The 22,560-nt window shown below is 42.5% G+C and overlaps 1 protein-coding gene and 1 pseudogene across 3 annotated transcripts in view; one reads left to right on the forward strand and one right to left on the reverse strand.

Annotated features, from left to right (window-relative positions):
- KREMEN1 (kringle containing transmembrane protein 1) overlaps positions 1 to 22,560 on the forward strand; it is a 63,095-nt gene that overhangs the window by 14,393 nt on the left and 26,142 nt on the right. For both annotated transcript variants that reach the window (XM_079151386.1, XM_079151387.1), the window contains exons 2-3: positions 4,555 to 4,717; positions 8,881 to 8,972. In XM_079151386.1, the coding sequence (XP_079007512.1) occupies positions 4,555 to 4,717; positions 8,881 to 8,972 (255 nt within the window). The remainder of the gene's footprint in view (positions 1 to 4,554; positions 4,718 to 8,880; positions 8,973 to 22,560) is intronic.
- LOC306668222 (large ribosomal subunit protein eL15-like) lies at positions 8,983 to 14,116 on the reverse strand (annotated as a pseudogene). The gene has a single exon. The product of its transcript is annotated as a large ribosomal subunit protein eL15-like (transcript).

Below are 22,560 nucleotides of genomic sequence, written 5' to 3' on the forward strand. Positions count from 1 at the left end.
AAGGAGAATATATTTGGGTATCCCACAGCTGCCAGCCTAGTTCAGACCACTCTTTCTTCCAGCCTGTCCTTCTCCCCTCCCTGGTCTCCCTGCCTCTTTCCTCTCCACAGCTGGAGTTCTTTGAAAGATAAATCAGATTATTCCTCTTCTTTGCTCAAAACTCTCCAGTGCCTTCTCCTCACAATTAGAACAAAATCCAAAATCTAGTTTATTTAACCCTCAAGACCCTACCTGTCCTGGCTTTGCCTGCCCTTCCCCACTCACTTCTTCCACTCCAGGTAAGAGGAACAGATTTATAGTCCCCCAGACCTGCCGCGCGCGCACACTTTGCTCCTTGTAGGGGTCTTACATTTGCACACCCTCTGCCAGTAATGCTCTTCCCAGATCCGCCTCTCAGTTTGCTTCCTCCCACTTTCCAGCTCTGCTCAGATACCTGCTCCTTCCAGGCCCGCCCTCCCCCGTCCTGTCCGATAGCCTTGTCACTATGCTATTAACTTTGACTGGTTTCTTGTGAGCCTGTCTCCCCTGTTAGCATGTGGGGTCTGTGAATACAGGGTCTTTGTTCACCACTGTGGTTCCAGTGCTGTGGACAGTGCCAGACACATGGTAAGTACTGAATAAATATTTGTTGAATTAATGAATAATGTCCTAGATATTAGGTCTGTGGCCTTCACTCGTTCTCTTTTACTGGATACATAAATATACAAGGGACCCTGTGCTGTTTTATTTGTTTGTTGTTTTAAGCCACTCCTTGCATATCTAGCCAAAGATTATGTCAGTTTCATAGCAATAGAAAATAAGGGAGGGAGGGTCCTCATTACCTAGTACACACCCTAGTGTTCTGATGAAATCAAGATGCAGAGATAACTTTAAATCCAGGACACTGTGGTTTGTTTTTCTTTTTTCCCACAGTGTACATGCACTGGGCAAGTTGGTTAAAATAAAAAAATAGGGACTGAGGTCGTAGCTCAGTGACACAGCACTTGCCTAGCACATGGAGGCACTGGGTTCCATCCTCAGCACCACACAAAAATGAATAAATAAAATAAAAGTATTTTAAAAAGTGAATAACTTTAAAAAAATTCATCATCATTAAAATCTTATACATTGAGGCTGGGGTTTGGCTCAGTGGTAGAGTGTTCGTCAGGCATGCATGAGGCCCTGGGTTTGATCCTCAGCACCACATAAAAATAAAATAAAGGTATTGTGTCCACCTACAGCTAAAACAAAATATTGAAAAACAAAATCTGGTACATTGCCTTAGTTTCCCTAGTGTACCTGAAAATAAGATTGAGTTCCAGAGGAACAGACCAAAGCAGACAAGCCTGCACGTTCCCTTTCCTGCTTTCAGCCAACATCTTATCCCCATTCATGAGGTCGGTCACATGTATGGATGGCTGCCACGTTCTTTTGTATTACAAATCAAGTCATCCGAGCCTCTGGGAACGTGACCTGCAGATTGCTGTGCGTTGCCAGGCTGCCCATTGGTTGGCCTGCATTTCAGGCTCCTCACCACTTCTTTTTTTTTTTACTTTATTTTTTATTGTATATACTTAAAGTGTACAACTTCTTGTTTTTATATGCAAGATTTGATAGGAGGAAAAGTTATATTAGCACATACAATTAAAATTCTAGCAACTGGCAAAGTTTGCCTTGGTGTTCTTAGAATCATATAGTCTTGGGCTCCCAAAGCTGATGATGAAACAGAATCACCTGGGTAGCAGCTGTTTTTGGGTACCAAGGATTGAACCCAGGGGCACTTAACCACTGAGCCATATCCCCAACCCTTTTTTATTTTTATTTTGAGACAGTCTCACTAAGTTGTTTAGGACCTTGCTAAATTTGCTGAGGCTGGCTTTGAACTTGTGATCCTCCTGCCTCGGCCTCTTGAACTGCTGGGATTACAATGTACACCACCGTGCCCAGCTGGGCAGTGTTTTAGAAATGCAGGATTTTGGATCCTACCCTAGCCTGGGTTTGGGATAGGGCTCTGGTTTGGTACATACTACACATGTTCATATTTTTTCTCTCCACCTCCCCCACTTCTCTATCAGAGATCAAATGCAATTGTTCCTTGGTATCCATGGGGTATTAGTTCCAGAAGCCCAAGGACATCAAAATCTGCTGATACTCAAGTCTCTTATATAAAATGGCATAGAATTTGCATATAACCTGCACACATCCTCCCATATACTTTAAATCCTGTTGAGATTATTTATAATACCTAATATGATGTAAATGCTATGTAAACAGTTGTTATACAGTACTCCTTAGGAATGACAAGAAAAACGATGGTCTGCACGTGTTCAGTGAAGATGCAGTATTGTCTCTGAATATTTTGGGTGGTTGACTTGGTGGATGCAGAACCTTTGGACATTCAGGGCTGATCTTATATTCTTAGTGATAATAAGTGCTGTGAAACAGGGCAGAAAATGAGCAGTGGAGATGATGGGAAGGGCTTTCCGAGGGGGTAACATTTAGTCTGCAACAGGAAGTATTAGAGGAAGAACATTTCGGGCAGGAAGTAGTGTGGTGTGTTCACAGAATTAAAAGCAGACCAGTGTGGCTGGAGCATGGCCAGTGACTATGGGAAGAGCCTGGGGAAGTAGGGGCTGGGGCCACATCACGCAGGCCCCACAGACACCCTGGAGAGTTGCGCTGTGTTCCAAGGGCTTTTGTTCCCCTGAGATGATTGAGCTCTGTATGGAGAATTGACTGTAGAAGGACAAAAAGGGAAAATTGTGAGGCCTAGACTGTTCTGTGATAATGGGACTAAAACAGTGGCACTGAAGGTAGAGGGGAGAAGGCAGTTTCAAGGTATGTATTTAAGAACATCAACAGGACTTGCAGATGAATGGGGAGCATCGTGAGGGAGAGAATGGGAGAGTAGGGAGGGTGTGGAGAAGGTTCTGTGAGAGGCAGTGTAGGATGCGTATCCCACTTGCCTCCTTGGTAAATGGAGTCTATGAAGGGTAACTTTCTACTGGGTTGGTGGTGAATCGACATTGTAAAGCTCTTAGAATGGAGCTTGGCATGCAGTAGAGCACGATGTAGCCCATGTGGATGATAACGAGTAGCCCAAAGTCACACAGCTGGCCAGCAAGTCCCAAACATGAAGCCAAAGCTGAGCCTCTTGGTTTAGTGTATGTCATGCGGTGCTGAGCTGCCTCTTTCAGTCACCTTTGAACTTTTTTATTTATGTACACTCTTGGTGGAGGCCTGTCCATCATGGTACACAATGAGTCCCACTTGGTGTCGCATACGAGTGTTGCACCAAACTTGACTAAATTGCTAGTGTTTTCCATGTAGCCTAGAATTCCAAATTCTTTTGGCTGTCTTTAAAATTCTGCCATTCCAGACAACACACAGGGTCTGCATGGTGGGAGGAAGGGGGAACAGGAGGGGAGATGTGTGGATAGTTTTTAAATAGTAAAAGTAATATATTCCAGAATATCAGTGTGCTCATGTCCACACGATGAATAGACTGGGTAGGCATATACGCTCACCAACAGGAGATGGCGTTCAGAGTCCTTAGTACCGGAAGTTATAGGTCACTGCATGCCATGAAGGGAAGAAAGAAAACTAAGAATGTCAGCGTAACTCCCCCAGACTGTCAGGTTTCTAGTGATACATCTTAAAGAAGTGTTTGAAGTGCTTCTCTCTGTCAGTTTCAACTAAGTTAATTTTAAAAAATCGCTCTTTGTACTGTGCCTTTCTCATGAACCTCTGTGAGTTTAATGCATACAATATGTGGTGGAAGCCTGTCAGCCTCAGTTCCCATCCCCCCAGAGTCTGAGAAGCAGATTTTAGAAGCACATGATTGCACCTGCAAGGATTTGCCACTTTATGAAATGGGGCCCGAGACCATTTTCTGTGCAACCTGTAGGAAAGACTTTCAGAAAGAGGTGAGAGAAAATGCCACTCTGGTCTTCCCTTCCTTGGGTCCACCGCCCGTTTTGTTGCACCTATCTCAGACAGCATGGGGAGGACTGTTCCTCATTATCAGGGAATGTGAGTCATTCCCAGATTTGTGTGATTGGGATTCCAAAGCATTGCTGTATCCGATGGTCTTATTAAATCCAAGTGTCAGTGCAGCCTTTCAGACTGTAGGGGAGAAGAGCTCAGTTACAGCTGGTGACCTGGTTCTAGTTACCACACAGAGACACTGGCGAGAGCAATGACCCCCTCCGAGTACCCAGAATCTACATTCATGGCAGTTACCAACTGTTCCCAGATTTGGGGGTTTCCTGGTTCACTTTATAGGCTTCAGTACATTTCAGCTTCCTGTTTATATCCTAGTTGGGATCTGTATACTTTAGGGGAAAATGTCCTAGTGTCCCAACAAGCTAGTGCCAAGATTAGCCTAGCATTTGCAGGGACTTTCTTTCAGATTACTCAACCCTAGCACTATTAACTGCAGAGTGTCCAGGATCTAACAAAACACTCTCCATTTCCAGTTTGGTCCAAACAAAACAGATAAAACATCAACCTGAGAAGGAGTAGACTATAAATGTCACCAGAAAATTAGTATGCTCTGTCTTTTCTTTGTCCTAGAGTGTTTCACAGCCAATGGTGCGGATTATAGGGGAACACAGAACTGGACAGCACTGCAAGGTGGGAAGCCATGTCTGTTCTGGAACGAGACTTTCCAGCATCCATACAACACTCTGAAATACCCCAATGGGGAGGGCGGCCTGGGCGAGCATAACTATTGCAGGTAAGATGGGGCCATGGTACTGGAAGAGATAAATCTTTGATCTCTTGTTCCAACCCTGCTCATGACAAGGAAAATGTTCTTGCCTCCTTCTGGCCAACTCAGAAAGCCTTTCTTGTCACTCTTTTTTAAATCTTCTCACACCTTACCCAGACACACACACACACAATCTGCTATTTTCAATCTAGTTGCTTTGATACTGGTTTTTAGACACTGCTATTCTCTGATCACTAACTTGTCTCTTTGGGAAGGTTTTCTTAGTTGGCTACCAGTGGACAATTCACAGACAGCAAAGCTTCAGAAGCTGATGAGAATGTACTATTCAAACTCTCTAGGACCTAAACCTCCCTCTGCTTCTTAGGAGGGGAAGCTGACTGCCAGCCAGACAAGGAAAACCCTGGGAGCAGCTGTATTCATCAGATTCGTGCTCTTTACTTCTTTTCAATAGACTAAGGTGTTTCTTTACTTTTCATCTCCTGTGTGACTTCAGCAAGGTTTTGTTTTTTTCTTTTTTTTTCCTCCCCCAGATGGGGTTTGGCTGTGTTGCTGAGGCTGGTCTTGGACTCATAGGCTCAAGCCATCTTTCTGCTTCAGCGTCCCCCTCCCAAGTAGCTGGGACTATAGGTGTGTGCCACCATACCTGGCTAGCTCAAGCTCTTAATCTAACATCCATTGTGCTTCAGATGTGTATTCATGATCTCCTAGGGAAAAGATCCATGACTTTGATCAGGTTCTCAAACTTATCTGTGCTGGAAACAAGATAAGAATCACTGTTATGTAGGGACCAGAGCAAAGATTCTTAGCATCTTTGGTTGTATCTTTTAGCTACTTACACCCATGGTCCTGAGTACATGACTCACAGTTTAGCAATGTGTTGAATTTTATCATTATCAGGACAGGTGCAAAGGCTGCCTCTCGACTCTTGAACCAGGACAGGGAAAAATGATTGCTGAGCTATACTCTGTGTCCCTGGTTCCATAGGTATGTTGGCCTCTCAACCATATGGCCCTGTTGACCCAGCTGAACCAATACCTGTATTCCTGCACTGCATGGGCCACATTGTTTACCTTCTGCCCTCCATGGACCTTTGCTAGCACTCCAGGGCCCTTGTGGTTGTCTCAACGTCACCAGGCTTGCATTCTGTTTTCTTCAGGCTTGTACCTCAGCTCTTTCCATCACTTTTGTCCTAAGTTATGTCAAGTGACCATCCCTCCACAGTTGCTATTGCTTTATTTTTTCATTTGCTGTTATGAAAGTATTGAAAACTTGTTCCAAAAATTTTGTCTCAAACAATACAGATATCTGTTGCTTAGATAAAATCTCCCTTTTCACCTCTTTGCCTGAAACCCTCCCCGCCAAGTCCTACCATTTTATATGTGCTACTCCCATTTTGCTATCTTTGTATTTTATTGTTAAAGTTACATATATTCACTAAATAATTCTTTCATTTTATTTTCAAAGTTGTACATATTAATTTATTTTTTACATTAAATTAATGCAAAATGTGACTAAAAAATTTAGTCACACTCTATTTCTGGCATATTACCTTCCCCTAATTTTTCTATTCATAAGAATAGTTCGTTCGGGCTGGGAGGGATGTTTAGGCAGAAAAACAAGCCTTTGTTTTTTATGTTTACATAGGCACTTATCTCTTACTGTAAAGTGTATCTCCTTTTCTTTTTCTTATTTGTTTTTTATTTTGTGTTTTATTTTTTGTGATGGGGTCTTGCTGCATTGCCCACCCATGATCTTCTTTCCTTAGCCTCCCAAGTATAGCTAAGGTCATGGACAGATACACCGTCCCTGTTTGCTGCTGCTATTGTTTCTCCTCCATTCTGATTAGCTGGAGATTGAACCCAGAGTTTCCAACATGGTAGGCAAGGGCTCTACCACTATACCCCCAAACCTCTAAAGTGTCTCTTGGTAGTAGACCTTTGGTTTATTCTATTACTCTGTTGCTTTCTATCAAGCATGTCTTCTCAGAAGAGCTCCTGTTTTTTGTTTTTTGGTACTACAGATTTAACCCAGAGGTGCTTACCCACTGAACCACATCACCAACCCTTTTTTATTTTGAGACAGAGTCTCACTGAGTTGCTTAGAGCCTTGCTGAGTTAGTTACTGAGTCTGGCTTTGACTTACAGTCTTCCTGTCTCAGCCTCACAAGCCACTGGGATTACAAGCATGTGCTACCATGCCCCACAGAGGTCTCATTTTTATGTCTGACTTTCAGTTAAATTTTAAACTTCCAATGAGACTTAAATTATAACTAAATATATTTATAATTTATTTATATGAAAAATTTTATTTTTCCTGATAGATTAGCACCCATGTCTACTCACAGGCTTCCAGAAATGCACAGTAAATATCCATTAAGAGATCATTGAGGGCCAGGAGCACTTTTCCTTAGCCCCAGCCAGCTGCAACCCTCTCCTTTGATTTGATGGAATGTTCCAGACCTGAATTACCAGTTTATACTTCAAAAAAGGGAGGCTGAAATTGTTGATTATTATCACATCAGAGAGTCCAGGCCTTTTGTCTTAGCACTTACAATGAAATAAGGATGAATTTACTCATTCTTTATTTAAGCTATTCTGATGCTTTTCAGAATGGCTTTGACATTGATAATAAACAGTTGTTTTCTAAGGGCTTTACCCAATACTACATCAAAGCTGACCACTGAATAGAGGGAGGAAAATGACAGTGAAGTACTGTTTAAACAAGGGCTTTGTACAAGTTCTCCCACTTTGATTTCTCAGCTGTCACCCGACACCATGTTTGTCTTGTGCAACTTTTCAGACCCATCACATCTGAGATGTCCAAGTTGGCAAGTGATGGGAATGTTCTTCTCTGGGCTGGGTTGGAGGTATCTGGATTGGAGGGGAAGGCAGAGACTGGGAAGAGCAGAGTTGGTGCTGGCACCTGCTTATGGGCACAAGAAATAAAAGGACCCTTTGTGCCTCAGGGAAGCTTATCTTCTGGACCACACAATAGGCTTATCCCGCTCAGGCCTGATAGGGGTTGCTCCAAAGCTCCCGCTGTGGGGTCTTTATGCCCATTTCCGGCCTAACTGGAGTGTTAGGTTTCCAGTATCCTGAGTCTAAATAAAAGAACCTTGGGAAGTGGTGAAGAGAGGCCAGGCCTCTCTGTGTGCCCAGTAGCCCCTGCCATTTTTTGATCCTCTGAAACAGTGTCACATGACTTCTCTGAGTTGAAAAGGTCCTGAAGGGCATTTATTCCAAGCTGTTCTTATTTAGAAATGTGGAAATAAATCTTTAAAAAATATTGTGGACTGGGGATGTAGAGTGCTTATCTCACATGCACAAGACCCTGGGTTCAATTCCCAGCAAAATAACAACAAGAACAAATTGCTATATCTGAAGTTTGTGCCAGAATGACAAGATCAAGGTTCTAAGTGAGACTCAGCACTTTTTTCTTCAGAATTTCTAAGGGGTCAGTGTTTTGAGGAAGAAAAAGGACCCATTTCTATCAGATGTGAGGTGACTGTCTTGATCCTGGTGGGAACTTGCCAGTGGGGTCTATTATTTTGTGAATTTTATTTTACCATTTAAAAATTTACCATTGAAGCCAGGCATGGTGGCTCATACCTGTAATCCCAGCAATTTGGGAGGATGAGGCAGGAGGATCACAAGTTTAAGGCCATCCTAGGCAACTTAGTGAGACCCTGTCTCAAAATAAAAAGTGAAAAGAACTGGGTCTGTAGCTCAATGTAGTAAAGTAACCTGGGGCAATCCCCTGTACCAACAAAACCAAACCAAAAAAACCCCTGTAATTGTCAAATTGCCATTCTTCGTCAGTTCACATTCTCATTGGCATTGTGTTCACCCAGCTGTTGAAACCTCCACCTTCCATGTTGCCAGTGTCCGGCACAATTGGTTTAGTGATCAGTTGTCCTCATACCATGGTGCATTTTTTAAACCTTTGCTCACTTCTCTCTAGCTTCTAAATTACATGGCAGAGTGGATAGGCTTATCCTTATAGTATTAACCTGTTTTTCCTTCTTAATAAGAGATGACATTGAAATACATACCAATTATTAGAAATAACACAGAACCCAAAGCAGTTCCTTTTCTGTAAAACTGAAAAGCGATGAACCAGTTAACTTAAAACATCAGCAGTGTTATCAGTCGTATCCTTTTCCCCAACAGAAACCCAGATGGAGATGTGAGCCCCTGGTGCTATGTGGCGGAGCATGAGGATGGTGTCTACTGGAAGTACTGCGAGATTCCTGCCTGCCAGAGTAAGACTAATGTACCGTTTAGTGCTTTACAGGACCTGTGCTCTAAGTACAGAGTGGAGGTCACAGCCAGAGGCCAGGTAGTTCAGGTTGGTGGACTTCCTGAAGTAGGTGCAAGGAGAAGCCATTCTGGGCTGAGGAGTTTCATTTTTGAGGCTTTCAGGAGCAGCAATGCTCATTTCCTTAGCACCCCATTCCCTGGGTGTTCCTGGGATAGGTAAGCTCAGTGAGCATTCCTACTTTCAGTTAGTTTCCTCATGTTAATTCTTTCATGAGCAGAGAGGGCAGTAGCTCAATAGCAGGCTGGAGTGGAGGAAGTTTGCACTTTTTGTAATGAATTTTGGGGAATAAATTTTTTTGGAATGAACCTCCTTAAGCATATTAAAACTAAAGTATAATAACATGTTGCTTGGTTTTTGAACGGCTCCCTTGAAAAAAATGATACTCAGTAAATAACTTTTTAAGTACTATACAATGCCCATATGATATTTCCTTTACCCACATTAGGGTAAAGTATTCTGTTTGTTTTTACAGTAATAATTCTTAATGAGTTTTTTAGCCTTTTACTAAAAGATCTGTTTTATAACTGTTTCATGCATTCATTCCTGAATTCAGTGTTATTATATGCAAAGTACCAAGGCAAAAGGACACTTTGACCTTTTAGGGAGTATCTGGTATAGAGGAATCTTAAAAAGAAACATTATTATTAGGTACCAGGTACCAGGGATTGAACCCAGGGGTGCTTAACCACTGTGCCATAACCCCAGCCTGATTTATTTTTAGTTTTGAGACAGGGTCTTGCTGAATTGCTGAGGTTGACTTTGAACTTGTGATCCTTCTGCCTCAGTCTCCTGAAGAGCTGGGATTACAGGCGTGTGCCACCCTGCCCAGCAAAAAAAAAGATCAAAACAAAACAAAAAAAGAAAAAAACGATGACTTTAAAACAATGCAGAAATGAAACAAAGCAAAAGAAAAACAAGATAGAAAATATTGTAGAAAGATTTTTCAGAAGATTTAAAGCATGGAAATTAAACTGAATCTGGTGCTGTAGTTATCCCTCAGTCTCTGAGATTGGTCCTAGTATCCCCAACAGGTACCAAAATCCATGAACACTCAAGTTCCTTACGTAAGATGGGGTAGGGGGGCTGGAGTTGTGGCTAGAGTGCTTGCCTGGCATGTGTGAGGCCCTGGGTTCGATACTTCGCACTACATATAAATAAATAAAAGATCCATTGACAACTAAAAAATAGGTTAAAAAAAAAGATGGGGTAGTATTTGCATATCACCTATGCATATCCCCCCACCCCCGTATGCTTTTAAGTTATCTCTAGATTACTTATAATACCTGATACAATGTAAATGTTGTATAGGTAGTTGTTATACTGTATTGTTTAGGGAATAATGACAAGAAAACAAGTGTTCATATCCACTATGGATGCAGTTGTGTTTTTTTTCCAAAATATTTTCCATCCATGGTTGGTTGGATCCATGAATGTGGAACCCTCAGGTATAAAGCCTGTGGATGCAGAGGGCCAACTAATGTAGTATTTAGAATATGTGTGTGTGTGTGTGTGTGTGTGTGTGTGTGTGTGTGTGTGTAAGTGTAAATTTTATAACTGTTTTGTGTGTGTGGAACCCAGGACCTCCTGCATGCTGGATAATTCTATCACTGTGCTGCACCCCCAGTCCTAGAATATAGTTTAAAATATGCCAAAGGAACAGGGCTTTGAGTTTCCTAAAGCTGAAGAAAAGGACAGTTCATTCCTAACCAGTCTGCAAGCTTATTTTTTCCTTATTGTTAAATCTTGTTCTTTGCCCTGCCAGCTCTCTCACTGCCCAGGTCAGGAGGCTTGTGCATGTAGAGTGACAGGGAAGTTTGCAGGGGACCTGGGGCCCTTCTCCCTCATGCCTGGAGCAGCAGTCTGCATTCTGATGTCTCAAGGGAAAAGAAAGGGCCACTGAAGCAGCTCTGCAGGCCCAGCGCTTGCCTTTCCTAACTTGTAAACTCCACTCCTGCCTGGCAGCTGGGCCCCGCTTCGCCATCTTCCAACCTGAGCGTGCCTTCATTCAGCCTCCAAATTGAGACAACTGTAAAGACCAGAAGAACAGGCTTTTGCTCAGTCTGCTTAATCAGATTTCTAAAACGAAAAAAACATCTCATTTGGCTTGGCTCTAGTGTGTAAAGAAGAAAGGGGCAGGGGAGAGGAAAGTAGATTTTCCTCGGTCCATTTATTCTACACAAAGATGGTCTTTTACTACCAGCCTGTGTCATTCTCTCAGGAATGGCGAAGAGGGGATTTCAATCTGGGCACTTTTATGTGGAAAGATAATCTTTAACTCACATTTATAAAATATAATTTGGGCCAGTAGGCGCTGATTCATGTGGTCATTAAAACTAGTTTCCAGAGAGTAAATTACAGCAAAATAATGCAAACCACCTAGTGTATCTCTAATTTGTAATATTTGCCAAATATTCCTCACTGTCCCAAAGAAGAAAAATTAAATATTCTTTACATTTTTTTGGTACTTTGATAATCTTCTCAAATGCTCTAGGTAAAGAGAATTGCAAGAATAGTAGAGGGTGAGTGATGTCTAGCTTTGGCTCTTCAGAAAACCCTTTGATTCACCTGTGGGTACCAGGGCTCCCCATTAAGCCAAACCTCAGACCTTGAATCTGGCAGAATATTGTGCTTCCAGTATGTCCGGTGAACATAGCTGAGGAAAACCTCTTGTGTTCTTTGCAGCAAGAGACCTTGGTAATAGCCTGGTGGATTTAACAGAGATGCAACTTGCCTATTTTAGGCCAAGTTTGCCCTATTTCTGGATGTGGAGTCATACTTTTTTCATGACTAATACTAACAACTCTCTGTGTAAAGCCCACTATTCATGATTAGCATTGAGCTTGTCATACAGGAAAAGGCCTGTGACATGATCAGGTTCCTGGAAAGTTCATATCTGAATATAACAGGCCCAGCAGGAGCCAGGGGGAATGAATGTTTAGGGACAAAGCAGAATCGGGTTGAATGGTGGGCCATTGTGTGGAGACCGGAATCTCTGCCCCTGGGCGTCTTAGGAGAAATCCCACAACACGCAGGAGGCAGCGATGAAGTATGGTTCAAAAAGGGGCAGAGAGAGATTTGAATGGTGCTCTTGACCTACAGAGCATGGATCAGAACTTACTGTTAAAAGGAGAATAACTCTGAGGTAATTGGATTTGCCCCTCAAATTGTTCCTGCCAGTATGTTTCTTAGAACCCACCCCCACCCCCAGTTCTTATTAGAACCAGGAAAAATAGATTTTAAAAGCAAATTCCAACATCATCAAGTTTAACACCCTTTAGATCCCACCCTCTAGATCTCTTGGTCCTGTTGGTTTGGTTTTTTTATTTTTTTTTTTGACTGTCCTAAATTGTTTATTAGGTATGAATTTTACAAACATCCTACTTAGTGGTAACAGTGGAGCTGGAGAGTATTGCGCCTTCTCCAAGCTGCACGGGTGAGAACCACCCTTTACAAGGCCACGACCCGCGCATCTCCCTGCGCCATGGACTGGTCTGGTGATCCATTGGGTGTCAGGATTTCTTCTGATAGCTTTATGGAATGGATCAATGAGGATAACCTCCAAAAATCTGTATGTGAAATCTTCGCCAACCCAGTAAGAACTCAGGACTCCCAGAGCCCCATACGGTGTCCAGCTCACTCCTCAGCAACAGACTGAAGGCTTCCAGCAAACTTTAGCTGGTTAACACCATCATGGACAGGCTTGCCATACGTCGCATCTTTAGGAACTGGACGTTTGCAGCCACCGCGGCGCCCACGAATCCTGTATATGACGTAACCTGGCTTGTCCTTGTATCCTAGTCTTAGCGCTTTATCAGCCTGGTCGGGCTGGGAGCCCTGTGGGGCATAGGGAGCTGGCGGTACTGCCCGCAGCGAACTCCGAGAAGAAAGCGCATCACATCCGACTGCTTCTTCCTCCCCTGCTCCTGGAGGAACTTGTGTGCGCCCATCTTGGCTCACCTGATGGCTGCCCCCAGACCTGGTTTGGTTTTTGAGAGGGAAAATCATGTGGCCCAAAATCCTTCTCATATTTCTCTTTTGTTAAGTAATCATCCTCACTGTTGTAATTCTTTTATTTCTTTTTTTTTTTATGGATATTCATTGTGGACCTTAATATGCCTTTGCTTTACTCTGTTTTACCTGTAGTTTCTTTATAGAAGTTTTGTGATGATTTTAAAAAGTGAATTATGTAATTGTGAGTGGAGGGAGTGCTCTAGATAGCATTTAAAGGCAAATACCAGTTTCTTCACGTAGCTAATTTTGTCCTGAGGACACTGGCATGAGAAATTTACCTTCTCGTTTTTGGAAGCTATTTTTTGTTTGGAGTGCTTGCCTGGCACGTGTGAGGCACTGGGTTTGATCCTCTGCACCAGATAAAAAAATAAAATAAAATAAACGTTTTGTGTTTATCCAAAACTTAAAAAAAAAAAAAATTAAAAATTCACGTAGAAATCCAGCTATAAAAATTCATTTTTGAAGTAGAGAAATTTGAATATAGAATAACTAAAATTTTAAATTAATTTTGTAATATTTTATTTTATATTTATTTATTTGTAACTGTGCTGAGGATTGAACCCAGGGATGCTCTATCAGAGCTACATACCCAACCCTTTTTATTTTTTATTTTGAGACAGGGTCTTGCTAGAACATCTGGGATTACAGATGCGCACCACCCCACAGCTTACAAATTTTTAATTATTTTAAAAAACACATAAATGTGCCAGGCACAGTGGCACATATGCATAATCCCAGGGACTCAGGAGGATCACAAGTTCAAGGTCAGCCTCAGCAACTTGGCAAGGTCCTAAGCAACTTAGGACATATCTCCAAATAAAAGATAAAAAGGGCTGGGGCTGGGGCTCAGTGGTAAAGTACCTTTGGGTTCAATCCCCAGCATCAAAGACAACAGCAACAACAACAACAAAACGTAAATGTAACATTCAGAGTATCTTGATTGAAATATGTAACATGATTAACCTAAGTTATGTTGCTTTTATTTTTTTGGTAGTTCTGGGGATAGAAACCAGGACCTTGTATGTGCTAGGTAAATGTTCTACCACTAAGCCACATCCTCAGCCCTGTGACATCATATTTTTTACCTGTAGCTCACAGGGATCTGAATTCATTGTTACAGTTTGTTATTAAACTTTTAGCTATTAAACTTATTAAAAATATTAGTTATTTAAAGTTATTAGAACTATTCATTATTGAAATAGTTATTAAAGTTAGATATTAAGGTTTAAAATCACAAAAACTTCAGACATATTTAGAAGTTGTTAGCTGTGACAAAGTGACATTTTTTTTTTTTTTTAATATTTTTTAGTTGTCAGTGGGCCTTTACTTATTTATACATGGTACTGAGAAGTGAACCCAGTGCATCACACATGCTAGGCAAGTGCTCCTCCACTGAGCTACAGCCCCAGCCCACAAAATGACATTTCTTAAGCTTTGACCATACATCAGACCTGCATCCATGGAGGATACAAGGATGGTGTGACCTGCAGCCTGTGGAGGGCCACCACTATTCTAGGACACAAGACAGATCTGTAGACAGATGAGCACATACAAAATACTCCATGGTGAAATGAGCAAAAGGTTGGGATCACTAAAGAATGAGAATGGGAGACAGGGCCACCTGTTTGTCCAAGAAGTAGGGCCTTAGCACAGAGCTTCTCAACTTTATGGTGTATTCGGTCACCTGTGATCTTATTAAAGTTCAGATTCTTTTTCAGTAGGTCTTACGAGGGCCTGAGAGTCTACATTCCTGACAGACTCTTGGGATGCCAGAGCTGCAAAGCTACTTTACACAGCAAGAGTCTAGGTGTAGGTGTGGGTGGAGCAGAGGTAGGGAGGTCATGGGGGCAAGGGAACAGAACTGTTCCCAACATGCATGCACACACACATGAATTCCAAGCAAGTCAGTGTTGATGAAATATACATTTTAACAAAGAAGGAGCAAGAGATGAGCTCTGAGTAGACAAGAGACCACATCCTAGATCTTGGGTCCTGTAGGAGCCTGCACTGGATGCAGGAGACTGAGGAGAGTGCTAAATAAATGTTCAAAGGACACATTTCTCCATAGCTTCTGAAGCCTGTGTTAGAGATTTGGGGTGAACTTCCTCTTTTCTAACCCATGAGAGGTTCTCTAGTGATTGTATCTTTCCCATGGACTGGCTCTTACAGCATGCCAGCAAAGGTACCTCAGCCACATGGAACCCTAGGTCAGTCTCAGCTGGTGACCTCAAGTTCTTTTTAGCTAAATAAATGTCCTGGCCTGGATAAAATAGATTTGTTTTCCTCAGCTGTTAGTATTCACCTTACAAAAATGCAGCCCCCTAAACAGGACTTGAAAGTTTTCAATTGGGATCCCTAGTAAGAGTTTCAAAAGCTGCATTAAGAATTTGAGGAGAAAGCCAAGGGCACTTTGGCAGTGGTGGTCAGGGCGGTCTCAGTTGTAGAAAATGTTTTGTTTGTGTCAGCACTTTCTGCATTTTGATGTTAACACTGCTGTTTAGTATTTTTCACTACTGTTGAGTGCCTACCATGTACAAAATGCTTATATTTATATTGTCCTATTTAACTTTTTCAGCAATCCTGGGAAGTAGGTGGTGTGTCCACTCTCCCTCCCCCATTTTCAGATGAGAAGATCTGTGGCTCCATGGTTGGAGCAGTGAACTTGAACAGGGTTTGAATCGAGGACTCTGGATAGTAAGCTGAGTGCCTTTTAGTAGATGAGAATAGCCTCACTTCCTTTATTTCCTTGAAAACAGGGGCTCTACAGTTGGTGCAGGCTACCACTGAGATCTATTTTTTTTTTTTTTTTTTTTTTTCCTGTTGGGGATGAACCCAGGGCCTTGCACATGCTAGGCAAGTGCTACCACTGAAATACATCCCCAGCCCCTGAGGTCATTCTTCAGAATTTTCTTTGTGGATTGTTTGGGAATTAAAGTTTGAAATTCAGATAGTATGCCGAATTATTAAGATTGCCTTTTTGACATTGTGGAAACCAAAGGATTAACTCGGTGGCGACAGAGGGTCTGCAGTTCATGCTGTTAGCTCTAAGTCATTTTCTTTTCTTCTTTGGGCTTGGGAAATCCCCAGCCCCAGGAGCAAAGCAGGCTGCAGTGGTATCCAGGAAGCATTTACTGCACAGCAGAGCCCCCCCCCCCCCATAGGAGGCTGGGCCCTCTCTGCAGGGTGTTCCCTGCCCAGCTGTTCTCAGCTGGGAAAGGGCTCCCCAGCTTTACCCTGGGCCCAAAACACTGCATCAACAGCTTTGTGCAGGCCTCAGCCTCTTTCCTGTCACCATGCTTCATTGCTGTGGGTGGAAACTCACCTCTCCAAAGACACAGCTCTGTTCATCATTTCTGCTTTACAGCCAAAAGGAAAGCTCCCACTTTCCTCAGTAGCCAAAGAAATATTGAAAGCAACAGGAATAATACAATTTTGGCCCCTCGTCTGTGTTTCAATTATAATTACTTACTGGTTTTGTCCAGTTGAAACCTTTAAGGCTACCCAAATTGACCTTGTCAGAATCCTATTTTAATGTTGTTTGTCCTTGCTCACTATGAGTAGTTCTGGATTCCTGACTGGACTAAGCTGTTCAAAGGCAGAAGCAAGGGGAGCTCTGGAATTTCTGTGAAGGAAAGATTAGAGAGGGGGACTCTATGGAAGCTGCATTTGCATAGCAGGCACCCTCGTTTTACATGGATTGTGTGTTTATTTGTAGAGGGGTGATGATGGAATTTATGGTTCTTCCCCCACACCCTGCCCAAGTGTCTCCCTGGCAGCCACTAAAAAGAACCATATATTTCACTAAGAATCTTCCTCCACCTAGTACAATGGAGGCCAGAACCAGGTGCTGGCTAAATATTCTTGGTCCTATGAAGTCATATCTCTTCCCATGAGATATAATACAAGCTACTGGAAAGAATGTGGGCTTCAGAATCACTTGGCTTAAGTCCAGATCATTATTCACTTAATGGCTTTAGGCAGGAGAACTCCTCTCGGAGTCTTGGTTTTCTCATCTGTGTCCTGATTATTTTGAAGACTGAATGAATAAAATGTATGCAACCCCAAATACAGGACTTGGCTCATAGGCATGAAAGTACCAGTAGGTACAGTAGTGGCCTGCTTTCCCCGGGGAATGGATTGCCGTTGGCATGTCCTGCCATCTGATTCCTAGAATGTTATTGATGACCTGATTTTTCTTTTCTTTTCTTTTCCCTTTTTTTTTTGTACTGGGGTTTTAACCAAGAGGTTCTTTACCACTAAGCCACATCCCCAGCTCTTTTTATGTTTTATTTAGAGACAGGGTCTTGCTAAATTGCATAGGATCTTGCTAAGTTGCTGAGTCTGGCTTTGAACCTCAACCTCCTCAAGCCACTGGGATTACAAGTGTGAGCTTCCACACCCAGCCCAATTTTTCTTTTTGTCCATACCTTTTTATCCTACTGACATGGGGCTTGCTTGGTATGGTCCCTCGGCTGCTGCTTCAGGGGCCATTCCACAGGATCTGATGTAGCACTTGACTCAGGGGACTCAAAAATCCCTGCATTTGTTCTTTTTTTTTTTTTCAGCATTGAGAATTGAACCTGGGGTGCTCTACCACTAAGCTACAACCCTTTTTATATTTAATTTTGACACAGGGAGTCTTGCTAAGTCGCTGAGGCTGGCCTTGAACTTGTGATCCTCCTGCCTCAGCCTCTCAAGCCTCTGGGATTACAGGCATGTGCCACCTCACTCAGTTCCCACATTTGTTCCTGTAATGCAGTTTTATGGTTTCATATTGGGTATGGACTCAGTTATTTTTTGCAACAGATGTTATTTAATCCCCCTGTCCCAATATAGACTTTTTGAACCAAATGGGCATTTTCCTTGACACACAAAATGTTCTAAAGCACACTTGTAACTTAAAATGGAAGAATCATTCAGATCCATAAGGATGACTTTACTGAGAATTTTAACATTAGCACTTGTTTGTAAGGAGCATACATAAACCTAAGAAAGAATTCCTTAATCTTCTAATGTAATTAGGAATTCAGAAATCTGAGTTATAAATGTAGAATAGAATTGGGAACTAGCCTCCCAACTATATGAATAAGTGTTGAATTATGAAACAGTGTTTGAGGACAAGTAAGGATTGGTAAGGATCCTTAGTAAGGATTGTGGAAGTTGGGAGAGAGGTGATGGGGCTGGATGGGACAGCACGCACTTGGTCAGGGCAAGCTGACAGAGGCTTGAAAAAAGAGCTTGGGATGACTTGCATGTGAACTGGGATCCAGGCTGCCTGGAGTGGCCAAGTGGCCTGAAAGGAACCAGAGAAGACCTTAGAAGCCAGAGTTGAGTAGTTGGGACTGACTTGCTAAAAGCCCTACTTTAGGAAGAGAAGCCCGGTGTCCATTTACAGGATGGACTGGAGAAAGGAAGGTTGGAGAAGAGAGGATGGGTGTAGATTCTAAATCCAGGGATAAAGGCTTGGTCTAGGATGGAAACAGTGAAACTAGACATGAAGGGTCAAATCCAAACTGAATTTAGGAGGAAGACAGAACTTGATGACAAGTGGAACATATAAGGGATGAAACAGCAGGAAGAGTAAAAGATGACTCTGTGGCTTCTTGCCTGGGATATTTGTGGTGTTCCTGAAAATAAAACAAAACAAACAAACAAAAAACAGGCCAAGTGAACAAACTAAGCTCTTTACAGATGTATCATTCCTTTTGTACTTGGACTGAACTTTTATCAAGTAGGGTGTTTCAGTTGTTTAGTACCATATGATAAGCCACCCCAACCCAAGTGACTTGAGTTTATCATTTCCCCCACGTGTGTCTATAGGCTGGCAGAGTTTCAGCTAGGAGCTTCTCTGCTACTCTCACCTAGGCTTGATCAGGTGGTTGCAGCAGGAGCTCTGTTGGACCCAGATGTGCTAGATAGTTTCTGGCCTCTGCTTGGTGACCTCTCTGCAGCTGCATATTCAGGCTTCTGATATAGTGACTGGGTTCCTTCAGAGAGGAAGCAGAAGCTGCCAGTCCTCTTAGGGCAAGCACTCAGAAGTCCACCACATTTTACTGATCGAAGAAAGTCCCCTAAAGGTAGAATTTTGTGGTGGGCGAGACCCGGGGCCCAGGGTTATGCCATGTACATCTAAAGATGGCGACTAGCAGAGAGCAAACGGCATCCTGATTATGCCTGGAGAGAGGCAGGAAGCGTTTACAATTGGCTGTATGACAATAAGTTCAGCCGCCTAGCGCGTGGACAGATATACTTTTTACATGTATGCTTGAGTGAGTGATCGCTTGACCTTTAACAGGATTGGATGGACATATCTCGTTACAATTGCTTATGCATGAGACTGCTTATATATTGAGGGTGATATCTGAATAAAGGGGAAGCTGCTTCATGAACTTCTGAAGAGTACGTGTCTTTTGTCCCGCTGGTCGGGCTGAAAGAGCAAGGAGCGGCACCAGCCGCTTGGAGCAACCCAGGCTAGAAGCGGCGGTTTTCCATAGAATTTCATAACAGAACAAAAAGCTGTGCTTATTTATTTATATAAGTGAGTTAATTTGAGACTCAGAGGCACAAAAGTAAGGCTGGAAGAACCAGAGTGACCAAAAAAGAGCATTATATTTGTAGAGATTTATTTATTTATTTAGATACTGGGGATGGAACCCAGATGCACTTTACCACTGAGCTACATCCCCAGCCCTTTTTATTTTTTATTTTGAGATAGGATCTTGCTAAGTTGCTGATGCTGTCTTGAAGTTGAGATCCTCCTGCCTCAGCCTCCCAAGTTGCTAGAATTACAGGCGTGTGTGCCACTGTGCCCAGTTTAGAGAAAAATTTATAGCAGTGGGTGAGGCCATGTGTGATAAGGACTTGGACCAAGATGGCAGCTACTGGGTGTGTGACAGATGTCACAGACAGATAGGAAGGATGTAGGTGCTCATGGTCACAGTCTGGAGCTCATGAATACTCTAAAGCGTTGAAAATGATTGATACCGTCGTAGGACACCAGTGGCACCATCCCAGTATTCTTAGTTCTTGTTCCAGAGAGGGGAGATTAGCTACTGAGGCACCAACCTGGGGCCCCTGGGGCAGAATATGTGTCGACACAGGGCTAAAGGACAGTTAGAATAAGCAGAGCTAGATGGGTGTGGTGGTGCATGTCTTTAATTCCAGCTACTTGAGAGGTTGAGGTAGGAGGATTGTAAGGTCAAGTCCTGCCTCAGCAACTCGGCCAGACTGTCTCAAAATAAAAAAAATAAAATGATCTGGGGAATGTAGCTCAGTGTTAGAGCACCCTTGGATTCCATCCCCAGTAATAAAGCAGAGCGTGTGCCTCTAGTCCCAGCTACTCACTAGGCTGAAGGAGGAGGATGGCTTGAGCCCACAAGTTTGAGGCCAGTCTGGGCAACCTGGTGAGACTCCATCTCAAAAATAAAATAAAAAATTAAGTTAAAGCAGAGGAGTTCTGTCTGAAGAAGTAGATTTTACTCTTTTTTAAAAATATATTTTTAGTTGTAGATGGACACAACACCTTTATTTTTGTTTATTTATTTATTATGTGGTGCTGAGAATCAAACCCAGTGCCTCACACATGCTAGGCAAGTGCTCTACCACTGAGCTACAATCCCAGTGCTAGATTTTACGTTTTCTTTTTTTTTTTTTTTGCGGTGCTGGGGATTGAACCCAGGGCCTTGTGCTTGCGAGGCAAGCACTCTACCAACTGAGCTATATTCCCAGCCCTAGATTTTACTCTTAAGAAAAAAAAAAATAAGCTGGGCATGGCGGCACATGTCTGTAATCCCAGGGGCTAGGGAGGCTGAGGCAGGAAGATTGCAAGTTCAAAGTCGACCTCAGAAACTTAGCAAGACCCTTGTCTCTAAATAAAAAATTTTAACAAAAGGGCTGGAGATGTGACTCAGTGATTAAGCACCCCTGGGTTCACTCCCTGGTACCAAAATATAAAAATATTAATAATAAAAGGAGTTAAATAGAGCCATGAAAAGTTTTGTAAAACATAGGACAAGAACTTCTTCTGGTTTCTTAAAGCACACGTCCCAGATCTGGTCAGAACACTGGAATAGAAAGCATAGCATCCGTTAGGGATATTTCTCATGTGAATGATCATTTAAATTCAATTTGAGCTTTTGTCATCTTCGACAGCTTTCTGTTGTACAGGAATTGTTTGGTTGCCAGGACTAGAACTCACTCAGGCTAACCTAACCAAAAGGAATTTATTGGAAGGACATTAGGAGTATATCAGAGAACCTAAACCCTGTGTCCCAAGCACCTAGAAAGAAGGCATGAGTGGATCCCAATTCCAGCTTCTTGAGAGAAAGAACCTGGTGGCCCCAGTGTGAGTCAGCTGTGGCCATAGGATGGGTCCTTTGACCTGTTCCCAGCCGCAGCAGTTATGGGAGCAGATTTTTGAGAAGGTAACATGGGTAATAGGTGGTTCTCAAAGAAGGGCTGTCAGCCCTGGAGGCCCCCATGGTGACGTATATAGTGTCTTCACAACAAAGCCACAGTCTTATCCAAATGTAATGGGTATTTGGTCAGCCTGCTTGGTTTCCCAGTAGCTCCCTGTGAAAGTAAAAGAATAGGGCTGGGGTTATGGCTCAGTGGTAGAGCACTTGCCTAGCATGTGTGAGGCGCTGGATTCAAGTCTCAGCACTACATATAAATAAGTAAAATAAAGGTCCACCAACAACTAAAAAAAAAAAAGAAAGAAAGAAAGAAAGAAAATAGGAAGAAAGAAGAAAGTAAAAGAACAACATTTCCTGGATTAATCTGAAAAGTGAACTGTCTCCCCACAGCAGCCTCTAAAATTTTTACCTTGATTAAGAACTCTGAACAATGAAAGAGAATTTTGGTATAGTAGTCCTCACTTATCCATGGTTTTGATTTCTTCAGTTCAGTTAACCATGGTAAGGCATGGTCCAAAAATATTAAATGAAAACTTCTAGAGCTGGGCGTGGTGGTACATACCTGTAGACCAGCTACTCAGGAGGCTAAGGCTAGAAGATCGCTTAAGCCAAGGAGTTATAGTGAGATCCTATCTCTTAAGAAAAGAAAAAAAAATTCTAGAAACAATCTGTAAATTTAAATTGTACTCCGTTCTAAGTAACGTGTTGAAATCTTGCACCACCCTGCTCTGAACCAATTGGGGTATGCATCATCCCTTTGCCTGGTATATCGCATTGTTTTTGCTACCTGCCCATTAAGTCACTCAATAATCATCTCAGTTATCAGACTGAATGTCACAGTATCACAGTGCTTCAGTTCAAATAGCCCTAACTTAATAATGGCTCCAAATCTCAAAAGTAGTAGATGCTGGCAATTTGGATATGTCAAAGAGAAGTCATAATGTGCTTCCTTTAAGTGAAAAGGTGGAAAAAGTTCCCAACTTAATAAGGAAAGAAAAAAAATATATGCTAAGGTTGCTAGAATCACAGGAAGAACGAATCTTCTGTGAAACTGCAAGGAAGGAGAAAGAAATCCATGCTAGTTTCACTGTTGTACCTTAGACT

Source organism: Sciurus vulgaris (genome assembly GCF_902686455.1).
Source record: "Sciurus vulgaris genome assembly, chromosome: 8".
NCBI classification, from domain to species: Eukaryota; Metazoa; Chordata; class Mammalia; order Rodentia; family Sciuridae; genus Sciurus; species Sciurus vulgaris.